The 20882-nt window shown below is 41.2% G+C and overlaps 1 protein-coding gene across 3 annotated transcripts in view; it reads left to right on the top strand.

Annotated features, from left to right (window-relative positions):
- The first annotated feature begins 250 nt into the window (after positions 1-250).
- The window catches only part of LOC115151918 (cadherin-13), a 684830-nt gene continuing 664198 nt past the window's right edge, over positions 251-20882 (top strand). For all 3 annotated transcript variants that reach the window (XM_029696266.1, XM_029696265.1, XM_029696267.1), the window contains exon 1: positions 251-425. In XM_029696266.1, coding sequence (XP_029552126.1) covers positions 381-425 — 45 coding nt within the window. In that variant the 5' untranslated portion in view covers positions 251-380. The remainder of the gene's footprint in view (positions 426-20882) is intronic.

Genomic DNA, 20882 nt, shown 5'->3' with positions numbered 1-20882 from the left:
ATATTACCCTTCATTTACAGATCAATAATTTGTTTGCCTACATCCAAAATGTATTTCTGACTAATTATATATAATATAATATTCAAACACATATGAATGTGAGTCAGTCCATGCCATTTGTCTGTATATAATAAAATTCGAACCCTATAATTTTTCTGATTCATACAGACGCCGGTGGATATAAAAAATCCCCCTATAAATCTATTGGTTGTGGACTCCGCGCCTCTATCCAATGCTTACAGGCTGCAGTTCTATTTGGGAAGTTGGCAGCTCGCGGCAACCTCTTTTACTCTCGCACTGGCAGTTCGACTCTGGAATTATGAGCAGAGCTGGTCAATCCTGTACCTTGTTTTGAATTTTATTCCCAGAGAATTGAGACCATGGAGATTAGCATCGGCATCCTCATTGCGTTCCTTATCCCACAGGTAAGCAGGAACATTTTATGTGGCATTGCATAGCGCTCTCCCGCAGTTGTTCATCTATGATTTATATTATGATCTTTATCAATGATTTATATTCTGAACTTTAACATGCCACACTTAATGAACCGCAAAGGGGTAATGATTATTTGCATTGCATAGGCTATAGCCTACGATATTTAATGATTGTCTGTATAGATTGAATGAAACATACAATTAAAGAGAAACTAAATGAAGCCAATATAGCCTAATAATTTCAGAACAGTACACATACAGTGATTTAATAACTGAATACCACGAAAGATATGATTAGGAGACAGTCGATGATGTGTTACATGTTGCATTTGCGGCACCTGGTCGTCTTGGGGAGAGTGTCGAGTTTGACATTAATCTGCAGTGGTCAATCAGTCTTTTTACGGATGCCGTTCACATAGGCGTCCAATGGGCGGAACAGGGTAAAGTGTGGAGCTATGTGCAAATCACGGACGAACTCTTGTCAACAGCCACATCTATATTCCGCTCAGATACCCAGTTGAACGTTTCTTTGGCTCTGTGTTCATGTGGGTGAACGAACGTTGAGGGGAGGATTCTCAAGGCAGTCAGCTCTTACTGATCTCCCAGAGCATCACTGAAACAGTCAGCGTCTAACTTCAAAAACAAGGGTGGTGTTGGAAGATAGGAATGCAATTTAGAAGCATTTTATTTCAGATATTTTCCCTCCCCGTTTCCCTTTGACACAGCCTCTTATGTAGGCTATACTTGCTTTGATAGCTCGCTGCCGATCTTATCTGGCATTAATTTGGAGTGACTGATAACTTGGAGCAGCTGCCTCCCTCAGTCACATTTTACTCTATTTAAAGCGGTAAAGGGCAATATGGCTGAATAGTGACACAGCAAAGTAGTTGGCCAACCGTTGCTCATCATTGGAAAATTAAGTCGCAATTTAAATAAAATATGAAGCATAGCCTAGGCTACATCTTGTCATCGCGAATCAGTTGATTTTATAAAATAGAAACATGGTGACATTTTACAAAGGTGTGCACTCAACAGTTGCTGTTAATGGAATGTGTTGGAAAAAAAACTGTTGAAAGCCAAAATGCGTTGGTTCTACATTTAGCAAGAAGCTTTTTAAAAAAACGTTTAATTCCATTGTCCTCCAAGTGTTGCTGAATCTCCTCTCTCCTTCAGTGGTATTGTTTTAAACTGGATTCATAGTAAACTTGACTTGTGGGAGAACAACTGCATTGAAGGTGCGCGCCTTCCCACGAATTTCCAGATGCTGCGCATTCTTATTTCTCTCTCCGTCAAAGGGCGAGGTTCAAGCAGAGGCAGGTGCCGAATTAATGACTAGCTTTTCCTCTGAATTTTACCCATCACGATAGGGAGCTTTACTTTCCATATGCATTGCTGTTGATAGATTACATGGCTATTAGTGTGTGATGAGACAAGATGTTTGTTACACACCTTTTGCTAAGAGTATGACATCATCAGCATTCTCAGGTTAGTAACATAGTCTCGATACTGCTGCAACATGTACACAGTTCTCTTTCCACTGATACTGCAATTGTCTGACTAAACTGGGGGACACAAACATAAATTGTTAGATTGAAAATAGAGTTAATAGGCTGCTGGCTGCGACATGTAAACTAAGGAGAAATAAAAAAAAATCATTATTTCTGGTGAGACTGTGTCCCATACTTTTACCGCCAGAGTTGTCTGGCTCTGTTGGCCCGCTTCGTCAAGGGAATCAGGTCGCCCTCCGACTCTCCTCTGACGCTACAGCAACGCTTACCAAACGCCAGGACAACACAACATCCACGTTTCTTATTTATCTTATAGCTCAGGCAGGGCGCCAAGTTTGCCTCCAGAATAAGCTGATGGTGTATTCCCTCTCACCATAAATCCCTGTATTAGAAATGAAACGCTAAGCAGTCGAGAGCCTCAACGATGATTCAGAATAAGTACAGCACAGCACAACCAGGAGGTGCAGGTGCCCATATTTCTCTATCTTTCTGTCTCTCTTTCTCCCCCCTCTCTTTCTCTCTCTCTGACTCTCTCTCCTCCATTCTATTTCTCTATCTCTTTCTATGAAGTGATCGAGGATAACTGGAGTCTTCTTTTTTCCTATTCTATTTCATGCACTTGTCTAAGTATTTCCAAAAGGCTCAGCACAGTGCAGGTGGGTTTGAATGAAAATGGAAAAATAAAGGTAAAGAAAGTGGTACACCTGTGACAGCAGATACATTTGTTGCTCTGGACGTTTATGGAGCTGGTGGTCAACAGAGTGTTAAAGTCCCCTCTAAGCTGGCCTGAAGTGTGAGTGTGACGGAGTGTTGGCATGGTCCTTTATGGTCATAGTGTCCAGGTGAATGTTAAAGTGGCCATTCAGGGGGGAATGGGAGAGTACGCTTTACCTTGGTGCCTGATTACAGAGAGACAGGAGGTGTGCCCATCTCAGTGACCCTCCTCTCCCCTGTCTGCAGCTCACTCCACTGATCCAGGAAAAAGAAAGGGACACAGCCATGGCTGCATGTCAACTCCATTTATTACTGCAGAAACAGGTGCAGGGATGGGGACTACACACACTCCACTGCCCTTGGCCAGTTCATTCACACGCACGCACACACACACACACACACACACACAAAGTTCATGGAAATCTGTTAATAATCTAATATTAAGGAAGTCTTAAGGTTTTGCTCGCCTGAGGTAGAGTATCTCATGATAAGCTGTAGACTGCATTATTTACCAAGAGAGTTTTCATCTATATTTTTCGTAGCTGTCTATTTACCACCACAAACCGATGCTGGCACTAAGACTGCACTCAACGAGCTGTATACAACCACAAACAAACAAGAAAATGCTTATCATGAGGTCGTGCTCCTAATGGTCAGGAAATTTAATGCAGGGAAACTTAAATTCATTTTACTTTCAGGGGATCTATGTGTTTGAGGGTGTGAGTTGGAAGCAGACGTTACAGTCACCTCTTCACTGTTGACATTGAGACTGGTGTTTTGCAGGTACTATTTAATGAAGCTGCCAGTTGAGGACTTGTGAGGCGTCTTTTTCTCGAACTAGACACTCTAATGTACTTGTCCTCTTGCTCAGTTGTGCACCGGGGCCTCCCACTCCTCTTTCTGTTCTGGTTAGAGCCAGTTTGCGCTGTTCTGTGAAGGGAGTAGTACACAGCGTTGTACGAGATCTTTAGTTTTTGGCAATTTCTCGCATGGAATAGCCTTCATTTCTCAGAACAAGAATAGACTGACGAGTTTCAGAAGAAAGTCTTTGTTTTTGGCCATTTTGAGCCTGTAATCGAACCCACAAATGCTGATGCTCCAGATACTCAACTAGTCTAAAGAAGGACAGTCTTATTGCTTCTTTAATCAGCACAACCGTTTTCAGCTGTGCTAACATAATTGCAAAAGGGTTTTCTAATGATCAATTAGCCTTATAAAATGATAAACTTGGATTAGCTAACACAACGTGCCATTGGAACACAGGAGTGATGGTTGCTGATAATGGGCCTCTGTACCCCTGTGTAGATATTCCAAAAAAGTCTGCATGTTTCCAGCTACAATAGTCATTTACAACATTAACAATGTCTACACTGTATTTCTGATCAATTTGATGTTATTTTAATGGACAAACAATTAGCTTTTCTTTCAAAAACAAGGACATTTCTAAGTGACCTCAAACTTTTGAACGGTAGTGTACATATTACCTCAATTACCTCGACTAACCAGTGCCCCCGCACATTGACTCTGTACCGGTACCCCCTGTATATCGCCTCGCTGCTGTTATTTTATTGTTGCTCTTCAATTATTATTATTATTAATTATTTATTCATTTTTTACTTCACTTTATTTTAGTAATTACTTTCTTAACACTTATTTTTCTTAACTGTATTGTTGGTTAAGTGCTTGTAAGTAAGCATTTCACTGTAAGGTTTACTACACCTGTTGTATTCGGCACATGTGACATTTTTTGTTGTTGATTTGATACACACACAAACACACTGCCAAAATTCAAGATACGAACTCACACATTTAGAAAACAAAAGGTTGAAAATATTTCTGTTATTGTGATCTTATCAAGCTTAGCTAAGCCAAAAAGTAAAAACACACCTGTCCCTCGCCCACACACAATCCCCAGCCATGCCCTCACTTGACCCTTTAGCTTACTTTTTCATTGAACCTTAACGTTTTGGAGAAGATTTGGATACAGATTAGACTAGACCACATCCCTCCTAACATTCTGTGTTTGGTGTTTTGAGAAGCTTTGTATTTTAAAGATCCTGAATTAATGATAATTATGTCTGGTGAAGGAGCACAATAAGCCCAACGCAGGGCCAGTAATGATGACAGTAATGATGGAAGCCAGTCATTAGTGCTGATGGCTATCTGAAACACACTCTCTCACTCTTGCTCTCTCTCTCTTCCTTCTCTTTCTCTTTCTCCGCTTTGTGAGGGGTGCAGCGCTCCACCCAATGTCAGCTCTGAGCTGTGCTAGATGTACCTGATGTGTATCTCTCACCCCCGCCGCTGTGTGTGAGACTGAGTTACAGATGAGCATAAAAACAGCCTGTTATCATGTCATTATGGAGTGCTGCTTCTCGATACTCAGCCCTGGGCCATAAACACACAGGTCAGGTGGCTTGACCCCAGTATCCTCCTACATGTTATGATGAGCTGCTTGTCTAGTACTGTTGAGTACCTTGGGAGATATTAGCTGGTGGAGGGTTGTTGGAGGAGTTGAAAGTCTTGCTCTCCAGTGGCTTAATGAAGGGAAGATATCAAAGCAGATAGCCAACCCTGTGATGTTAGAGTGCTCTTAAAAATGTATTTGGTTGTAGCTGGTATTGACGGCATCCATACTGGAGTAAAAGCTTCCTGTAAATGATGCTGCTGACGAAAACACATGCACACACAGACACACACACACATTTCTGTAAGACTAAGCAAAGCAGGGAGCGAGCAGATCTCCAGTGCTCTCTCCCTTGATGACTGTGGTTTAGCGGTTCACTTTAATGAACTGTAAGGTCAACTCAAGTCTTAACTCTGTTCAGGGAGGGTTTGACCTTGTGGGGAAAGTTAACCATCCATATTTTCTCTGCCTGGAGCAAAGCAATTGAACTCTCATGGGGATGGAGAGGGAGAGAAGCAATAGGTAGGAGGGGACCATTTTCCCAGGCAAGAAACTGATAATTAGAGTAAACAGAGAGAGCCAGGTTTGATATCAGCCCGCTGTAGCCTAATTATACAAAATGCCAATGGATATAAATTCATTAAATGTGCCAACTGAAAAGGCTACTGTCTTGGGAAAATGAAATAATGGCTTATTTGTGTGCCTGTGGTACTGTAGTGTAGAGAGAGAATGAGAAACTTGTGGACTAACCGGCAGTGTTTGGATGTCTTTATGTTATGAGCACACACACGCGCAATCACACACACACACACACACACACACACACACACACACACACACACACACACACACACACACACAATATAACAGCGTGTCGTGCAGGAGGAGAGGAGATGGCAGTGCAATTGCCGTCGTCCTGTTTCCGCAACGTCTCCATCTCTTCGTTTGTTTGCTCAGATCATCCTTCTGTCAGGCAGGTAATTGCTGGGGAAGAGCTGCAAAGCCCGGGACTCCCAAATCCTCCGTACAAACAGAAACAGCCAGGCAGCCAGAAAGAAAGAAAGAGGGAACCGGTGATTGTCTGGTGGTGTAGTATGGTCAGCCTCAGACAATCACTGGTTCCCTCTTTCTTTCTTTCTTTCTATATCTCTCTTCTCTCTCTCTATTCGCTCTCTGCTCTGGTCCGTCATTCTCTCACAGTTAAACACATATTGATGAGTTGTCACAACTCACACTCTCTGTTTTTCCTGTCTCCCATTCAAGTTCACCAACAACACAGACAGAACACATCCCTGTCCGAGATGCACACAAACAAGCATTGTGACTTTAAGTTGTATTTGTGTATATGGAGAGTGAATTAATGACAGAGTTGGTGCTCATTATAAGTCTGTGTTCCAGTGTCGTCTGTGATGATTCCATCCCGTTGTATAAGTAAGAACTGCTGTGTGTGTCTGTGAAGCTGAGACTATAGCTGCAACAAACACTCAAACTGGACAGTTTTAGCTCAATCTCTTCATTCAAAGACTCAATCATGGACACTCATATTGGCAGTTGTGGCTGCTTTGTATGATGTATTGTTGTCTCCACCTTCTTGACCTTTGTGCTGTTGACTTTGCCCAATAATGTTTGTACCATGTTTTTGTGCTGCTACCATGTTGTGTTGCTACCATGTTGTTGTCATCTTGTGTTGCTACCGTGCTGTGTTGTCATGTTTTGCTGTTATGTTGTTGTCTTAGGTCTCTCTTTATGTAGTGTTCTGTCTCTCTTGTTGTGATGTGTGTTTATATGTATTTACTTTTTTAATCCCAGGCCCCCGTCCCCACAGGAGACCTTTTGCCTTTTTGTTGGCCGTCATTGTAAATAAGAATTTGTTCTTAACTGACTTGCCTAGTTAAATAAAGGTTATATATATATTTTTTTTAAATATAGGAGCTGGTAATGATCTATCAGTATGTAGTGAGGTATTGGGGGGGGGGGGGGGGGGTGAGAGAGATCGAGAGAGAGAGGGATGGATGGAATGTGAGTGCTGCTGAACCTTGAGAAGGCAACATCTCTTCAGCAGGCCCTGTGGGAGCCAGCCCGACCAGCCAGCTGACACAAGAGAGTGAGGATACATGATGTAGAGCTGCTTATAGTGCACTATACCTGCTGAAGTAAAATGGTTGTGAAATACTAATGGGGTGATGGTGATGACTTTGGTGCTTAAGAAGGAGATGCTCTCCCCTCTGGATGGGGAGGTGTGAGTGTTGATTTATGATGAGTGCTGTTTGTGTGTGTCACTGTGTGTGTCACTGTGTCACTTTGTGTGTGTCACTGTGAGACACACCAGCTGATTGCTGAACTTTCACGTGAGCTAACATTTTACATACTCACCTCTTCACTTCCTCTATCTCTCTGCCCTTGTGCCTGTGATTTTATTGATTCTGTCCAGTGTGTCTCTGATGGGATGAATCTGTCATTTCAATGTGGCTGAGCATTACAACAGTCTCGTTACAAGCCAAAGGGAATGCTTGTTCTGAAAGTAGCCCATTATGCCCTTTCCCTGCCACCCTTCCAGCTCCGAGAGAGGGTGGTAACCAGTGGAGACATGAGAGGCCAGAGAGCGTTGGACTTGTTTCACCTCTGTCTCAAGCTCTTCCCCCTCGCTCTGCTCGCTGGTCCGCCTGTTGCCTTTCATTCCTTTTGATCCATATCAGATGGTCGGAACAGAATGTCACATCTGTGGGAGAGGGAATCAATCACAGCCTGCATTCACCCTGACATCCGCCGTACCTCCCCTGGTCTCCTAGATGGCGACATGGGGCCAGATATCCTACAGCAGATTGGAGATTAAACGTGTGAACTTGGCCGTTAGAAGAAGTGAGTTGCTGTCAGAGGACTAGGAAGTAGCGTACACAAAGCACTATATTGATGACCGAGGAGGCCACTTGCAGGCAATTGGAGTAGCTTTCCACTTTTTTGCTTTTGATGTGAGCATGTGGTGGAATGAGGGAGCCAGTGGCCGTGTCCGAAATCTGGCTTGCCTACTACCATATCCCCGGAAAGTAGGGTACTGCACCAGCCCCTGAAAAAATTAAAACAAATAACATGTATAAAAAAATACATCCACTGGGGCTTTAGTGCTGTATCAGCGGACCGATATACAGTGCATTTGGACAGTATTTAGACCCCTTCCCTTTTTCCACATTTTGTTACCTTACAGCCTTATTCTGAAATTGATTAAATGAATTTGTTTCCTCATCAATCTACACACAATACCCCATAATGACAAAGATGAATTTTTTTTTTTGAAAAAAATGAAATATCACATTTACATAAGTATTCAGACCCTTTACTCAGTACTTTGTTGAAGCATTTTAGGCAGCGATTACAGCCTTGAGTCTTCTTGGGTATGACGCTACAAGCTTGGCACACCTGTATTTGGGGAGATCGTCACCAGACTTCATCTTCATCAACCATATCCCTGACCACCTTCCTCCTTCCACCACCTTCCATGCCCCATGAACTGTTCTTCTCCATCTTTGGAGGATGCATGGACTCAGACTTGGCCTCTATTGGTTGACCTAGCCAACTATAGCTAGGCTACACATTATGTATTGCTTGTTCGTTTTTTGCTTTGATGTGTTTTGAGATGATGAAAAGCTCTATTGAAATGTAATCAATTATTATACCAAAGATGGTTTATTTAGTTTAGTTGAGCAAAAAGCTCTAATGAAGGCCTGCCACTCAAGATTCAGTAAAAGTAATACTAGGAAAAGCAGTATGCAGGTTTCTTTTTTCTTTCAACTTATCTAATTGTTACCATGCACCTACAACAAGATGCTCAAATGTGCGAGTGCGTTTTTTAATGTTGAAATGTTGAAAGTAAAACACAACAGTAGATGTACCGGTATGAAATATATGTTTTTATTACAAACAATAAACACTTTTTAATGAAAACAGAAATCCACTTTGAGTTTAAAAAAGGATTTCACCAAAAACAGTAGAAAATGAATAACTGAATAGCTATAAATAAAATACATAAAAATACTTCTTAATCATGGCCTCTAAAATAGCCAAAAGGCGTGCCTCCCTGGCAGTCACATCCTTCTCCCGCCACCACATCTGGACCCTTCTGGGAGGGAGAGGAGGAGATGATGACCGGTGGGGTGATGGAGTGGCATACCCTGCAGCATCTCATCCATCACCGCATACCACTTCCAGTATGCGGTTGTGGCCTCCCCTCCCTCCGTGCTGACTTCGGTGCAGGGAGCTTTCAACTCCTGAAAAATATGGAAAAGGATAGCTTTCAGCATCAAACATACATGTACTACATGTAAAGGACTGTAAAAAATAGCATGCTGTCACAGTATCTAACGAAGGTGGCGCCCCTCCTCGGTCGGGCGGCGCTCGCCGGTCGTCGTCGCCGGCCTATTAGCTGCCACCGATCGTTGTTTCTGTGTCTTTTGGTTTTGTCTGTCTATCCCGCACCTGTTTTGTGTTTGTCATTAGTGGGGGGTTATTTAGTGTGTATTTTCAGTTGGGGTTCTCGTGCGGGATTGTTCATTTGTTCACTCAGGACAGTTGTAATTATATCCGATTAAGAAGACATTATATTGCCGGGCTGCGCCCCGCGCGCTGTTTGTTTTCCAGTGCGCTTATTTGTTTTGTGAAAAGTGTTTTCTCCTGGCGGACTTCGCCACGCGCCCTGTGCCCAACGGCTATTGCATTTTTTATTTATTATTAAAACTCAGTTGCTCCGGCCCTCTGTCTCCTGCTCCTGATTTCACATCTCCACTAGTCCTAGACAATCGTGACACATGCCAATTGCAGTACATTTCTCCGGAATAGTTTCACATTTCTAAAATGTACAGTACCTTCAGAAAGTATTCATACCCCTTTACTTCTTCAAAATGTTGTTGTTTTTCAGCCTGAACTTAAAATGAATTAAATTAAAATGTTGTGTCACTGGACTACACACAATACCCCATAATGTCAATGAGGAATTATGTTTTTAGAAATGTTAACAATTTAATAATAAATGAAAAGCTTAAATGTCAATAAGTCAGGGGCGCAGCTTCACTGGGGATGGGGCATGTCCCCCCCACATTCTGAAATTGCAGACCCCAGTGAGTGGTCGGGTAGTCTGTTTGGAGTGTTGGTCCGACTGGATACATAAAAAAATAAATTAATGTTATGTCCCCCCCACTTCTAAAACCAAAGTTGCGCCCCTGTGATAAGTATTCAACCCCTTTGCTTAACAACTCACATAATAAGTTGCATGGACTCACTCTGTGTGCAATAATAGTCTTTCATGATTTTTGAATGACTACCTCATCTCTGTACCCCACACATACAATTATCTGTAATGTCACTCAGTCGAACAGTGAATTTCAAGTACAGATTCAACAACAAAGACCAGGGATGTTTTCCAATGCCACGAAAAGTTGGACACTGATTGGTAGATAAAAAAAAGTAGACATTACATATCTTTTTGAGCATGGTGAAGTTATTAATTACATGTTGAATGGTGTATCAATACACCCAGTCACTACAAAGTTACAGGTGTTCTTCATATCTCAATTGCTGGATAGGAAGGACACCGCTCAGGGATTTCTCCATGAGGTCAATGGTGACTTTAAAACAGTTGCAGAGTTTATTGGCTGTGATAGGAGAAAACTTAGGATGGATCAACAACATTCTAGTTACTCCACAATACCAACCTAAATGACAGAGTGAAAAGAAATGAGCCTGTACAGAATAAAAACATTCCAAAACATGCATCCTGTTTGAAATAAGACACTAAAGTGAGGGTGCAAAAAATATGGCAAAGAAATTAACTTTATGTCCTGAATACAAAGTGTTATGTTTGTGGCAAATCCAACACAACACATTACTGAGCATCATTCTTCATATTTTCAAGCATAGTGGTGGCTGCATCATGTTATGCATAAGCTTGTCATCAGCAAGGACTAGATCAGTAACCTAAAACACAAGGCCAAATATACACTGGAGTTGCTTACCAAGACGACATAGAAAGTTCCTGAGTGGGCTAGTTACAGTTTTGACTTATATTGGCTTGAAAATCTATGGCAAGACTTGAAAAAGGCTGTCTAGCAACGATCAACAATATTTGTTTGTACAATCTGGGTGTGTAAAGCTCTCAGAGACTTACCCAGAAAGACTCACAGCTGTAATCACTGCCAAAGGTGATTCTAACATGTATTGACTCAAGGGTGTGAATACTTATGTAAATGAGATATTTCTGTATTTCATTTTCAATAATTTTGCTAAACTTTCTAAAACTTGTTTCACTTTGTCATGATGCCGTATTGTGTGTAAATGGGTGATAAAAAAACAACAATTGAATCCATTTTGAAATCAGGCTCTAACACAACAAAATGTGGAATAAGTCCAGGGGTGTGAATACTTTCTGAAGGCACTGTATATCTTCACACTTACATTAATGTGTCGGGTGAAGCATAGGAACAAGATGGTAAAGTGTTGTTGCTGACAGAGAAAAGAGAAACTTTATCCTGTTGCCGTTCCGCCAGCAGGACCCCTAGCCAACAGCCAATGGAATCGCATGGCGCGAAATACAAAAACGACTAAAATACCACAATTAAATTTTCTCAAACAATCAACTATTTTACACCATTTTAAAGATAAGACTCTCGTTAATCTAACCACATTGTCTGATTTCAAAAAGGCTTTACAGCGAAAGCAAAACATTAGATTATGTTAGGAGAGTACATAGACCAAAATAATCACACAGCCATTTTCCAAGCAAGCATATATGTCAATAAAACCCAAAACACAGCTAAATGAAGCACTAACCTTTGATGATCTTCATCAGATGACACTCCTAGGACATTATGTTATACAATACATGTATGTTTTGTTCAATCAAGTTCATATTTATATCCAAAAACAGCTTTTTACATTGGCGTGTGATGTTCAGAACATGTATTCCCACCAAAAACTTCCGGTGAATTTACAAAAATACTCATCATAAACGTTGACAAAATACATAAATTATTTTAAGAATTATAGAAACAGAACTCCTTTATGCAATCGCTGTGTCAGATTTTTAAATAGCTTTTCGGCGAAAACACATTTTTCAATATTCTGAGAATCTGGACTGGGTCATAAGTCTTTGTATGGTGGATAGGCTTTCAATGGAAAACAGCCATTTCAAAATAATAGCATTTCCTGGATGGATTTTCCTCAGGTTTTCGCCTGCCATATCAGTTCTGTTATACTCACAGACATTATAATAACAGTTTTCGAAACTTTAGAGTGTTTTCTATCCAAATCTACCAATTATATGCATATCCTAGCTTCTGGACCTGAGTAGCAGGCAGTTTACTTTGGGCACGCTTTTCATCCAAAATTCCGAATGCTGCCCCCATCCCAAAAAAGTTACATGCCTGGTATTGTCATCAGACCCTGGAAAAGTTTGAACACAAGTATTTACAACAAGTAGCTAGCTAGCTAACTAGGCTATTATTAAATGAAAAATCTCTCAACAGCAAGCAATTAACCCTGTAGCTAACGTTACTGTTTGAACAGTTATAACTTCTAGTCCTTCTAAAGCACATAGCTAGCTGAAGACACGGCAGGCAGTAGGCTGCAGATCTGTTTTCAAAGATGTAACGTAACAATGAAATAGTCAGGGTCATTTTAAGCAGAACAAAAATTACTTAGATTTGAACACCTCTGCAGAAGCTTCACTATTCGCCATCTTCCAAGTTGTTTACTTGAAGAGATCTAGCTATCAAAACTCACAGCCTCCATCTTCCAATGCATTGTGGCTGTGAAATTTCAGAAAGGCTGCAGCAAATTCTACTAGATGAAAAGCCAAAATTAGTATAACATCCTGGCATACTCGATTTACAAAACTTCACATACTATTAGACTATATTTTTTTCGCATACTCAAACGGCTTACTATTTAGCAAGTATGGGTATAGGACACGGCCAGAGCTTTAGTCTTTGACATGGGGCTGGGAGTTCAATTGAATTCCTTTAGATGCAATTATTGTCCTTTTTTAAGGGATTGGTTGTATATCGTGACTGAGTGGAGGCATTTCACTGTATAATGCAGTCTGAAATTATGGCGAAATAGACAGGATTATATTGCCAATTTCCTTTTCCATTCCATAGTCATCATCCACCATGTACTTTTTTTTGTAACCCATACAGTGTTTGATGTATAGCATCACATCCATCATTGGTTTCTGAAATGATTTCCTCGACTGGCTCACCAACTACTCCTCCGACAGAGTTCAGTGTGTCAAATCTGAGGGCCTGTTGTCCGGGCCTCTGGCAGTCTCTATGGGGGTGCCACAGGGTTCAATTCTTGGGCCGACTCTCTTCTCTGTATATATCAATGATGTCGCTCTTGCTGCTGGTGCGTCTCTGATCCACCTCTATGCAGACGACACCATTCTGTATACATCTGGCCCTTCTTTGGACACTGTGTTAACCTCTCTTGGGCAAGTGGGACGCTAGGTACAACACAAGAAAAACCACACAGCCATTTTCCAAACAGGAGAGGGGTCACAAATAACAGAAATTCAGCTAAAATTAGCACTAACCTTTGACGATCTTCATCAGATGACACTCCTAGGACTCAATGTTAGACAATACATGTATGTTTTGTTCGATAAAGTTCATATTTATATCCAAAAACAGCATTTTACATTGGCGCGTGATGTTCAAAAAATATTTTGACTCCAATACTGTCGGTGAATAAGCACAACAATTTACAAAAATACTCATCATAAACGTTGATAAAATATTAAACTGTTATTCAAAGAATTATAGATAACCATCTCTTTTATGCAACCCGCTGTGACAGATTTCAAAAAAGCTTCACGGGGAAAGCACACTTTGCAATAATCTGAGTATGGCGCTCAGAAACATACACCAGGCAATACAGATACTCGCCATTTTGGAGTCATCTAAAATCATAAATAGCATTATAAATATTCACTTACCTTTGATGATCATCAGAAGGCACTTCCAGGAATCCCAGGTCCACAATAAATGTTGTTTTGTTCGATAAAGTCCATAATTTATGTCCAAATACCTCGTTGTTGTTTGCGCGTTCAGTAAGCTACTCCAAATGTAGGAAGCGCGCCCAAAATTTCACGACGAAAAGTTTTAAAAAAAAGTTATATTTATGTTCGGTGAAACATGTCAAACGTTGTATAGCATCAATCTTTAGGGCCTTTTTAACATAAAACTTCAATAATATTCCAACCGGACGATTCCAATGTCTTGAAAATCATTTTGGAACACAGATACCTCATCACGTGCATGCGCGCCACAAAACTCATGTCATTTTCTGAGTCACCAACTTCCCGGCCTTCTTGTTTGCTCTCTGTTCACTGCAAAAGCCTGAAACTAGGTTCTAAAGACTGTTGACATCTAGTGGACGCCTTAGGAGGTGCAAAATGAACCCTAAGTCACTGTGTGTTAGATAGGCAATGACTTGAAAAGACTACAAGAACCAGATTTCCCACTTCCGGGCTGGATTTATCTCAGGTTTTTGCCTGCCATATGAGTTCTGTTATACTCACAGACATCATTCAAACAGTTTTAGAAACTTCAGAGTGTTTTCCATCCAAATCTACTAATTAGATGCATATTCTAGCTTTTGGGCCTGAGTAGCAGGCAGTTTACTCTGGGCACCTCATTCATCCAAGCTACTCAATACTGCCCCCCTTTCCCAAAGAAGTTAAAGAAATCTCAAAGTGTGTTAGTCATTAAGCGAGCTTGCGTAGCTACTTTTGGGGGGACTACAAGCTATTGTTCTACAGGGAGGGAGATGGATGGGCGAGTGTTGAGAAGATTTAGACCTGTCTGATTACAGCTCTGTCATGTGTTGAGTAAGGCACTTCCATCAACCCCCTGTCTGTCACTGGAGCCAGCATGGGACCCACTGCTGTCGCTCTCTGTGGAGCTACCAGCATGTCCCAGGGGATACACAGGATGTACAAAAGTCAGAGCTCCTCTGAGTAGAGCATCAATTTGACCTAGTCACCGACAATACACAGACTGTTTCTGTAATCGTTACTTGCTGTGAAATCCTTGCTTCTTCCATCCATTGTTCTGCAGTTCCTTTCAAATTGCATTGGAGGAGAGGATCCAGGGTCCATCCATTCTCCTCCAATGAGTTCTGAGAGGAATTAAGGAAACAAGGACATCTGGTAATATTTCTAACCACAGCCTGTAAAAAACAAATACTTCTCAAAATGACACAAGTCCTTGGGAAACTAGCTGTGAAACAACCGGCATCGTTGGAAGAAATGAGCAGAAGTTTGGCAGTTTGGTTAATTTCCTGTTCTTGTAGGCTGTGTGTCTATCCTGGGTGAAGCCAGGCAGTAATTATCCTGCTGTCCTATATGTGCCTCTCTAAGGTGAGGGGGTCTTTAATTAAACTGCAGTAGCCCAGGCTCTGCTCTGAGGCTCTGCTCTGAGGCTCTGCTCTGAGGCTCTGCTCTGAGGCTCTGCTCTGACCGTTGCTCTGAAGCTGCTAGGTGAGGTGAGGCAGGTCGGTCCGGTGAGACTGCTGGAGCATCTGCCTGCGCTCCGCTCTAGATGCTGTGTGCTTAGGCTGTGCGGGAGACATGGAAGAGGGAGGAAAAGGTATTTCAGTAACATTTTAATGATACAGGCTGACTCTTCACTTAACACTCCTTCCCGCCCAATGCACAGTAGACAGCACACAGAAATTCACAGACGCGGAGACACACACACACACACACACACACACACACACACACACACACACACACACACACATATACATTCAATCACACATATGCACATTCGTTATACATTTACCTTCAACCACATGCCATTATCTGGTTTTCACCACTCCTATCTGTGGGGAGTTTCAGTGAGCAGTCTAGATTTGTCTCTGGAGCCACCAGACTGGATTTGATTTTCATTAGGATTTCATGTCTTGGCTGTCATTTCCTCTCCCCACCCTGCACGCTTTGGTGGACACAATTTTCCGCTGCGGTGGACCCACACGGTGGACTGGTTGTTTTTTTATGCTGCGCTTGATCCACACCGGGTGGCTGGTTATCAATGTGTTCTCTCGCACTGAGGTGGCTGTCTGGCCTCTCTCAAAACACCACCCCCTGCTTCTACACACTCGCAGAACACAACACACACACACACACACCTACATATCTTCACACATGCAAACCCACACACACAAATAACCACATACACATCCACATTCCAAATGGCAACACGTGGGTGTGTGTTTAAAGTCTGTTGATGTATGTGGTCATACTGAATGTTTATCCAATTGTGTGAGAGCTGAATGGATGTGAGATAAGTGGTGCGATCAGAAGAGTAGAAAGGCGTTGATCTGGAGGAAATATTCTGTTCATCATTCACTCAATGATTTCCTAATGTAAATGTCACACAGACTGCCCAGAGTATAAAACATAAGCAAACAGAGAGCCAAGTGCCAATCAAAATGAATGTTAATCTTCAATACATTGCATGGTCAGACTCACACAACACAAGGCTGGCCAGCATTATGACTCACTAATCTCTGAGCCTTAAGTAGGAAGGACTCCAGTTCCTTAAATAAAAGCTTCTGTATGTCTACCACCACTGGAAATATACTGTATGTCAGCGCCATAGTCATTACTGAATTATTCATGTTCCCATCCGTTTACAGTATTCTAATCTACCGAGTCTTCAGTTAACTTATGATGCAGTTTTGATGCTACCAATACAGTACTTGGGAATCATATAATGAGCATGTGAGTGGCTTCAGTAGTCTGACTTTTATTAGGAGTCCATGCTCTATTGGCTCCAGAGCTGGTTATCTAGTAGGTCACAGCCCTGATCTATGTTGTTTTCTCCCCAGTAAGAGAAGCCATGGTCATTAAAGGCTTAGTGTAGTGTGCAACAGACATGCTTATATTAGCATGCCCTGTCTGATGATTTATTGCATGGTGAATCCTCCTGTCCCAGCTCATTTACTCAGCCTGATCTCATAGACTAGACGTAACATAGTAAATGTAAATCCGGGACACTCAAAGAAGTATGTTATGTTATGTTATGGTTGGTATGGTTACGTAAGACGAAGTAAGATGGGCTGGAGGGGTGGGAGTATAACGCGAATGTCTAGCAACCCAAAGGTAGCATTTCCAATTTCATTACAGACAATTTTAGCTAATTAGAAACTTTGTACCTACTTACTAGATGTTAGCTAACCCTTCCAATAACCCTAACCCTAACCTTAACCCTTTAACCTAACTCTTAACCTTAACTCTAATCTATAACCCCTAACGCTAACCTAGCTAACGTTAGCCACCTAGCTGACGTTAGCAACAACAAATTGGAATTCTTAACATATCACACATTTTGCAAATTCATAACATATTGCATGAATTGTAATTTGTAACATATAACACGAATTGTAATTTGTAACATATCATACGACATGAATGATGGACATCCAAAAATCAATACATATCATATGAAACGTGACATATCATATTAATTGGAGTATCCCGGATTTAACTTTACTATGTTACGTCTAACCCTGAGTCCACGTTGACTTACTATGTTCACATTCTCTAACACATGTGACCGACCGGCTTGATTCGGTCTTATGTAGCAAAATTTGAAATAGTTTATTTTACATTGGATAAAAGTAGAGACTCAGAACTAAAAAATGGTACATCATACACTACATTATTTACAAGTTAATGGCAAGCTAATTAAAGAAAAAGGCTTAAGGTTGTGAGTGTCATGAAATAAATGCAGGGCATTTTACCTGAGAATTTTTTACTTGGGCACTGTCTCGTTGGTCAAATGTTATATTCTAATTTGGCTGGATACAGAAAGTGTAACTGGTACAGTGAAATCGTATCTTGCATAGTGGAGGCTTTTGTTTAGACATGTAGCTAGCTATCTACATAAACAACTAACCATAATCCCAACGCATAATGTTACTAGCTATCATACTCTGCTTCCATCGGGCATTCCACTGATTTAAAAACTCGGTCCTCCAGAAAGTGGAGAGCAACACTTCTGCAGTTATTCGTGATAGCTTTCAAGAAAGCCCCACTAAAAATGATTACCTACACATACTGAGCAAGCCTTTGTTATAGACAGAAGTGTGCTACATGAGAGACCAATCCGAACTCATCTCTCGGCATGTCCAGCCCATCCATTATCTCAGCCAATTATGGCTGCCGGGAATTACTGTCTTTTACCGTGGCTAAACCAACTAGGCTCGTAATTAAAAAATATTATTTGTATTTACAGCTGGCTTACAAGTTTGTTATTCAGGCACATTAAAGTTCACATGTTCCAGAAGGCATTTCTTCCAAAAAACTCATTTTGATCAAATGTTTTTAATGTTTACGTTCAAATGCCTCTCCTGTGAAGTAGTGACGCACGGCATACGTCTAGTTTCCTGAAACGAGTCACATATTCTGCTGCTCCAACCCTTTCTGGGAGTGTACATCCTCATTCTACGTTGTTCACAACTAAGTGCTTTTTGCATAAGTGTGTGTCTTTGTACTTCATGGTGTTTATTGTGCAGTAGAGAGGCTGTTCTAAACAGGCAGACTTCAAAGCTCAACATAATAACTAATGTTGGTATTAAACTTTCATTGATGTTTCCTGATAGGTGTTATAAGTATTTGGACAACTTCACATAGTGCATTACATTTAGTCAAAAGTTTAGTATTTGGTCCCATATTCTTAGAACACAGTGACATCATCAAGCTTCATGCAGTTTGTTTTTGGTTGTGTTTCAGATTACGTTGTGCCCACTAGAAATGAATGGTAAATAATGTATTGTGTCATTTTGGAGTCACTTTTATTGTAAATAAAAATAGAATACGTTTCTGAACACTGCTACCATGGTTACGGATAATCATTAATAAATTGTGAATAACTATGAGTGAGGAAGTTACAGATTCACAAAGATCATGCCCCCAAAACATGCTAACCTCTCAACATTACCAGTAACAGGGGAGGTTAGCATTTTTTGGTGGGTATGATATTCATGCCTCTGTAACTTTCTAAACTTTTGACTTAATTCATCAGAGACAGTATCCTCTCCGTCCTTCTCATCCTCAGGTGTCAAAGCAAGACGAAGCCTCATCAGTAATGAATTGACTGTATTGTCCAGAAAGCAATATGTATTAATGTGCTATAACAATAGGATTCTAATGGCATGGTAAAACAAAGGCCCTACTATCAATGTCCCAATTATGGTTAGCCCAAGCTACAATCTAGTGGGTTTTCTGATAACCTCCCTCTCGGAGGACAAGAAAAGATAAGGATTCCTTGGAGGAAACCCTCCCTAGACTCAATGGATTCATACAAATATTTCATTACTTTCAGAAACCACCTGCAGGATGAGCAGTGCACCCTCCAATCACTTTGTGCTCTCCTCACAGTTTAGGGGCAACGCTCTTGTCATGACTCTCCTGTGAAGATCTGAAGGATCAGGTTACAGTGGGTCCGCTCCACAGCGCACTCTCTCTCGTAGAGCGGGAGAGCGGGAAGTTGGCTGTTTTATGACAGTCGTAAATACCGAAACTCCTTTCACCACTCTGCCAAAGTGAAAGTTGAGAATCCCTTTGTTACAACAGAGAAGGACTTTGCAGTACGGTAACCTCAAAAGGTTGAATAATGTAACAATATTTCTGTATTCCAACCAGTTGGAATTGCCCGTGGGTATTTAAAGAACAATCCTGTCGAATTGGTTAATCATTTCTGATGTAACTAAAGATGGTAGGACAAAATAATTTTATCTCTTAATGAATATATTACCCAGTTGTCAGGGTCACATCCAAATGTGGGGGAACGTATGTGATTAAATATGAAACTACTTTTGAAAAGATGTTATGTGATGTTAGTCTTCTAAATGAGAATTGTTTTTCATAGTAACTTATGATCAGTCAATGGCCATGCCCCCGTGAGCACAGACATTTACATCCGCATCATGGAACGCCCCCTTTTCTACTCCAGTATAAAAGCCACTTCCGACTAAATTTACATTAGACCAAACATGCCGGGTTACTGCCGGTGTGTGAAGTGGTTTTAGCTGTGACCTGAATAATCAACCATTGAGATCAGAAAACATGGAGCTGTCACTACATGTTGAAATGGTGGCAATTTCAATCTAGTCAAGAGAACACAGGGACGAGGTCCCCACATTGGAATGGCTATCGCTCTATAGACCAAGCAGACTAAGGCGTGAGCCGGATGTTGCAAAATGGTTTAAACTACAACTCTACAAAAGGACAAGACCAGAGAACGTGGAGATCATCCCAACGCTGAAATGGTGAAGAAATCTACAAACTAAAGACCAATTATTCAGGTTGCAGCTGTTTAAATACTTTTTGTCTGGTAAACGCATCTGATTCTAAGAACATTTCCGAATGGTACTCTGTCATTTCCATTATAACAACCTACAACTACGGAAGACTTTGATCTCTGGTGGACAAACCAGAGACTTTCTGTCGACAATCTATCCAGCAGACGGACCGGCGATCACAGAGGGACAACAAAGGCATACACTCGTAAATAGGTAAATTGCTATTTATTTTCTAATGAGCGGCTGTTCATGTTCAAAGTATTAGCATTTACATGAGTGTAGTTATGAAATGTATTACTGTGGGTCCACTCTAAGTTTCCCGCTCTTGAGCTGTCCCTACCCCTTTCCTTTGTCTACCAAGCCGTCATATCGGTTTCGTCCACTTTTTCTTGGTATCATGTTAGTAACCAATGTATGACCTATTGTGTGTGTGTTTATGTAATTCTGTGATTGATTAGTTAG

This window comes from Salmo trutta, chromosome 17 (assembly GCF_901001165.1).
Source record: "Salmo trutta chromosome 17, fSalTru1.1, whole genome shotgun sequence".
In the NCBI taxonomy this organism is placed as follows: Eukaryota; Metazoa; Chordata; class Actinopteri; order Salmoniformes; family Salmonidae; genus Salmo; species Salmo trutta.
Note: the sequence above shows the minus strand (reverse complement) of the source record. Positions and strands in the feature narration are given on the sequence as shown.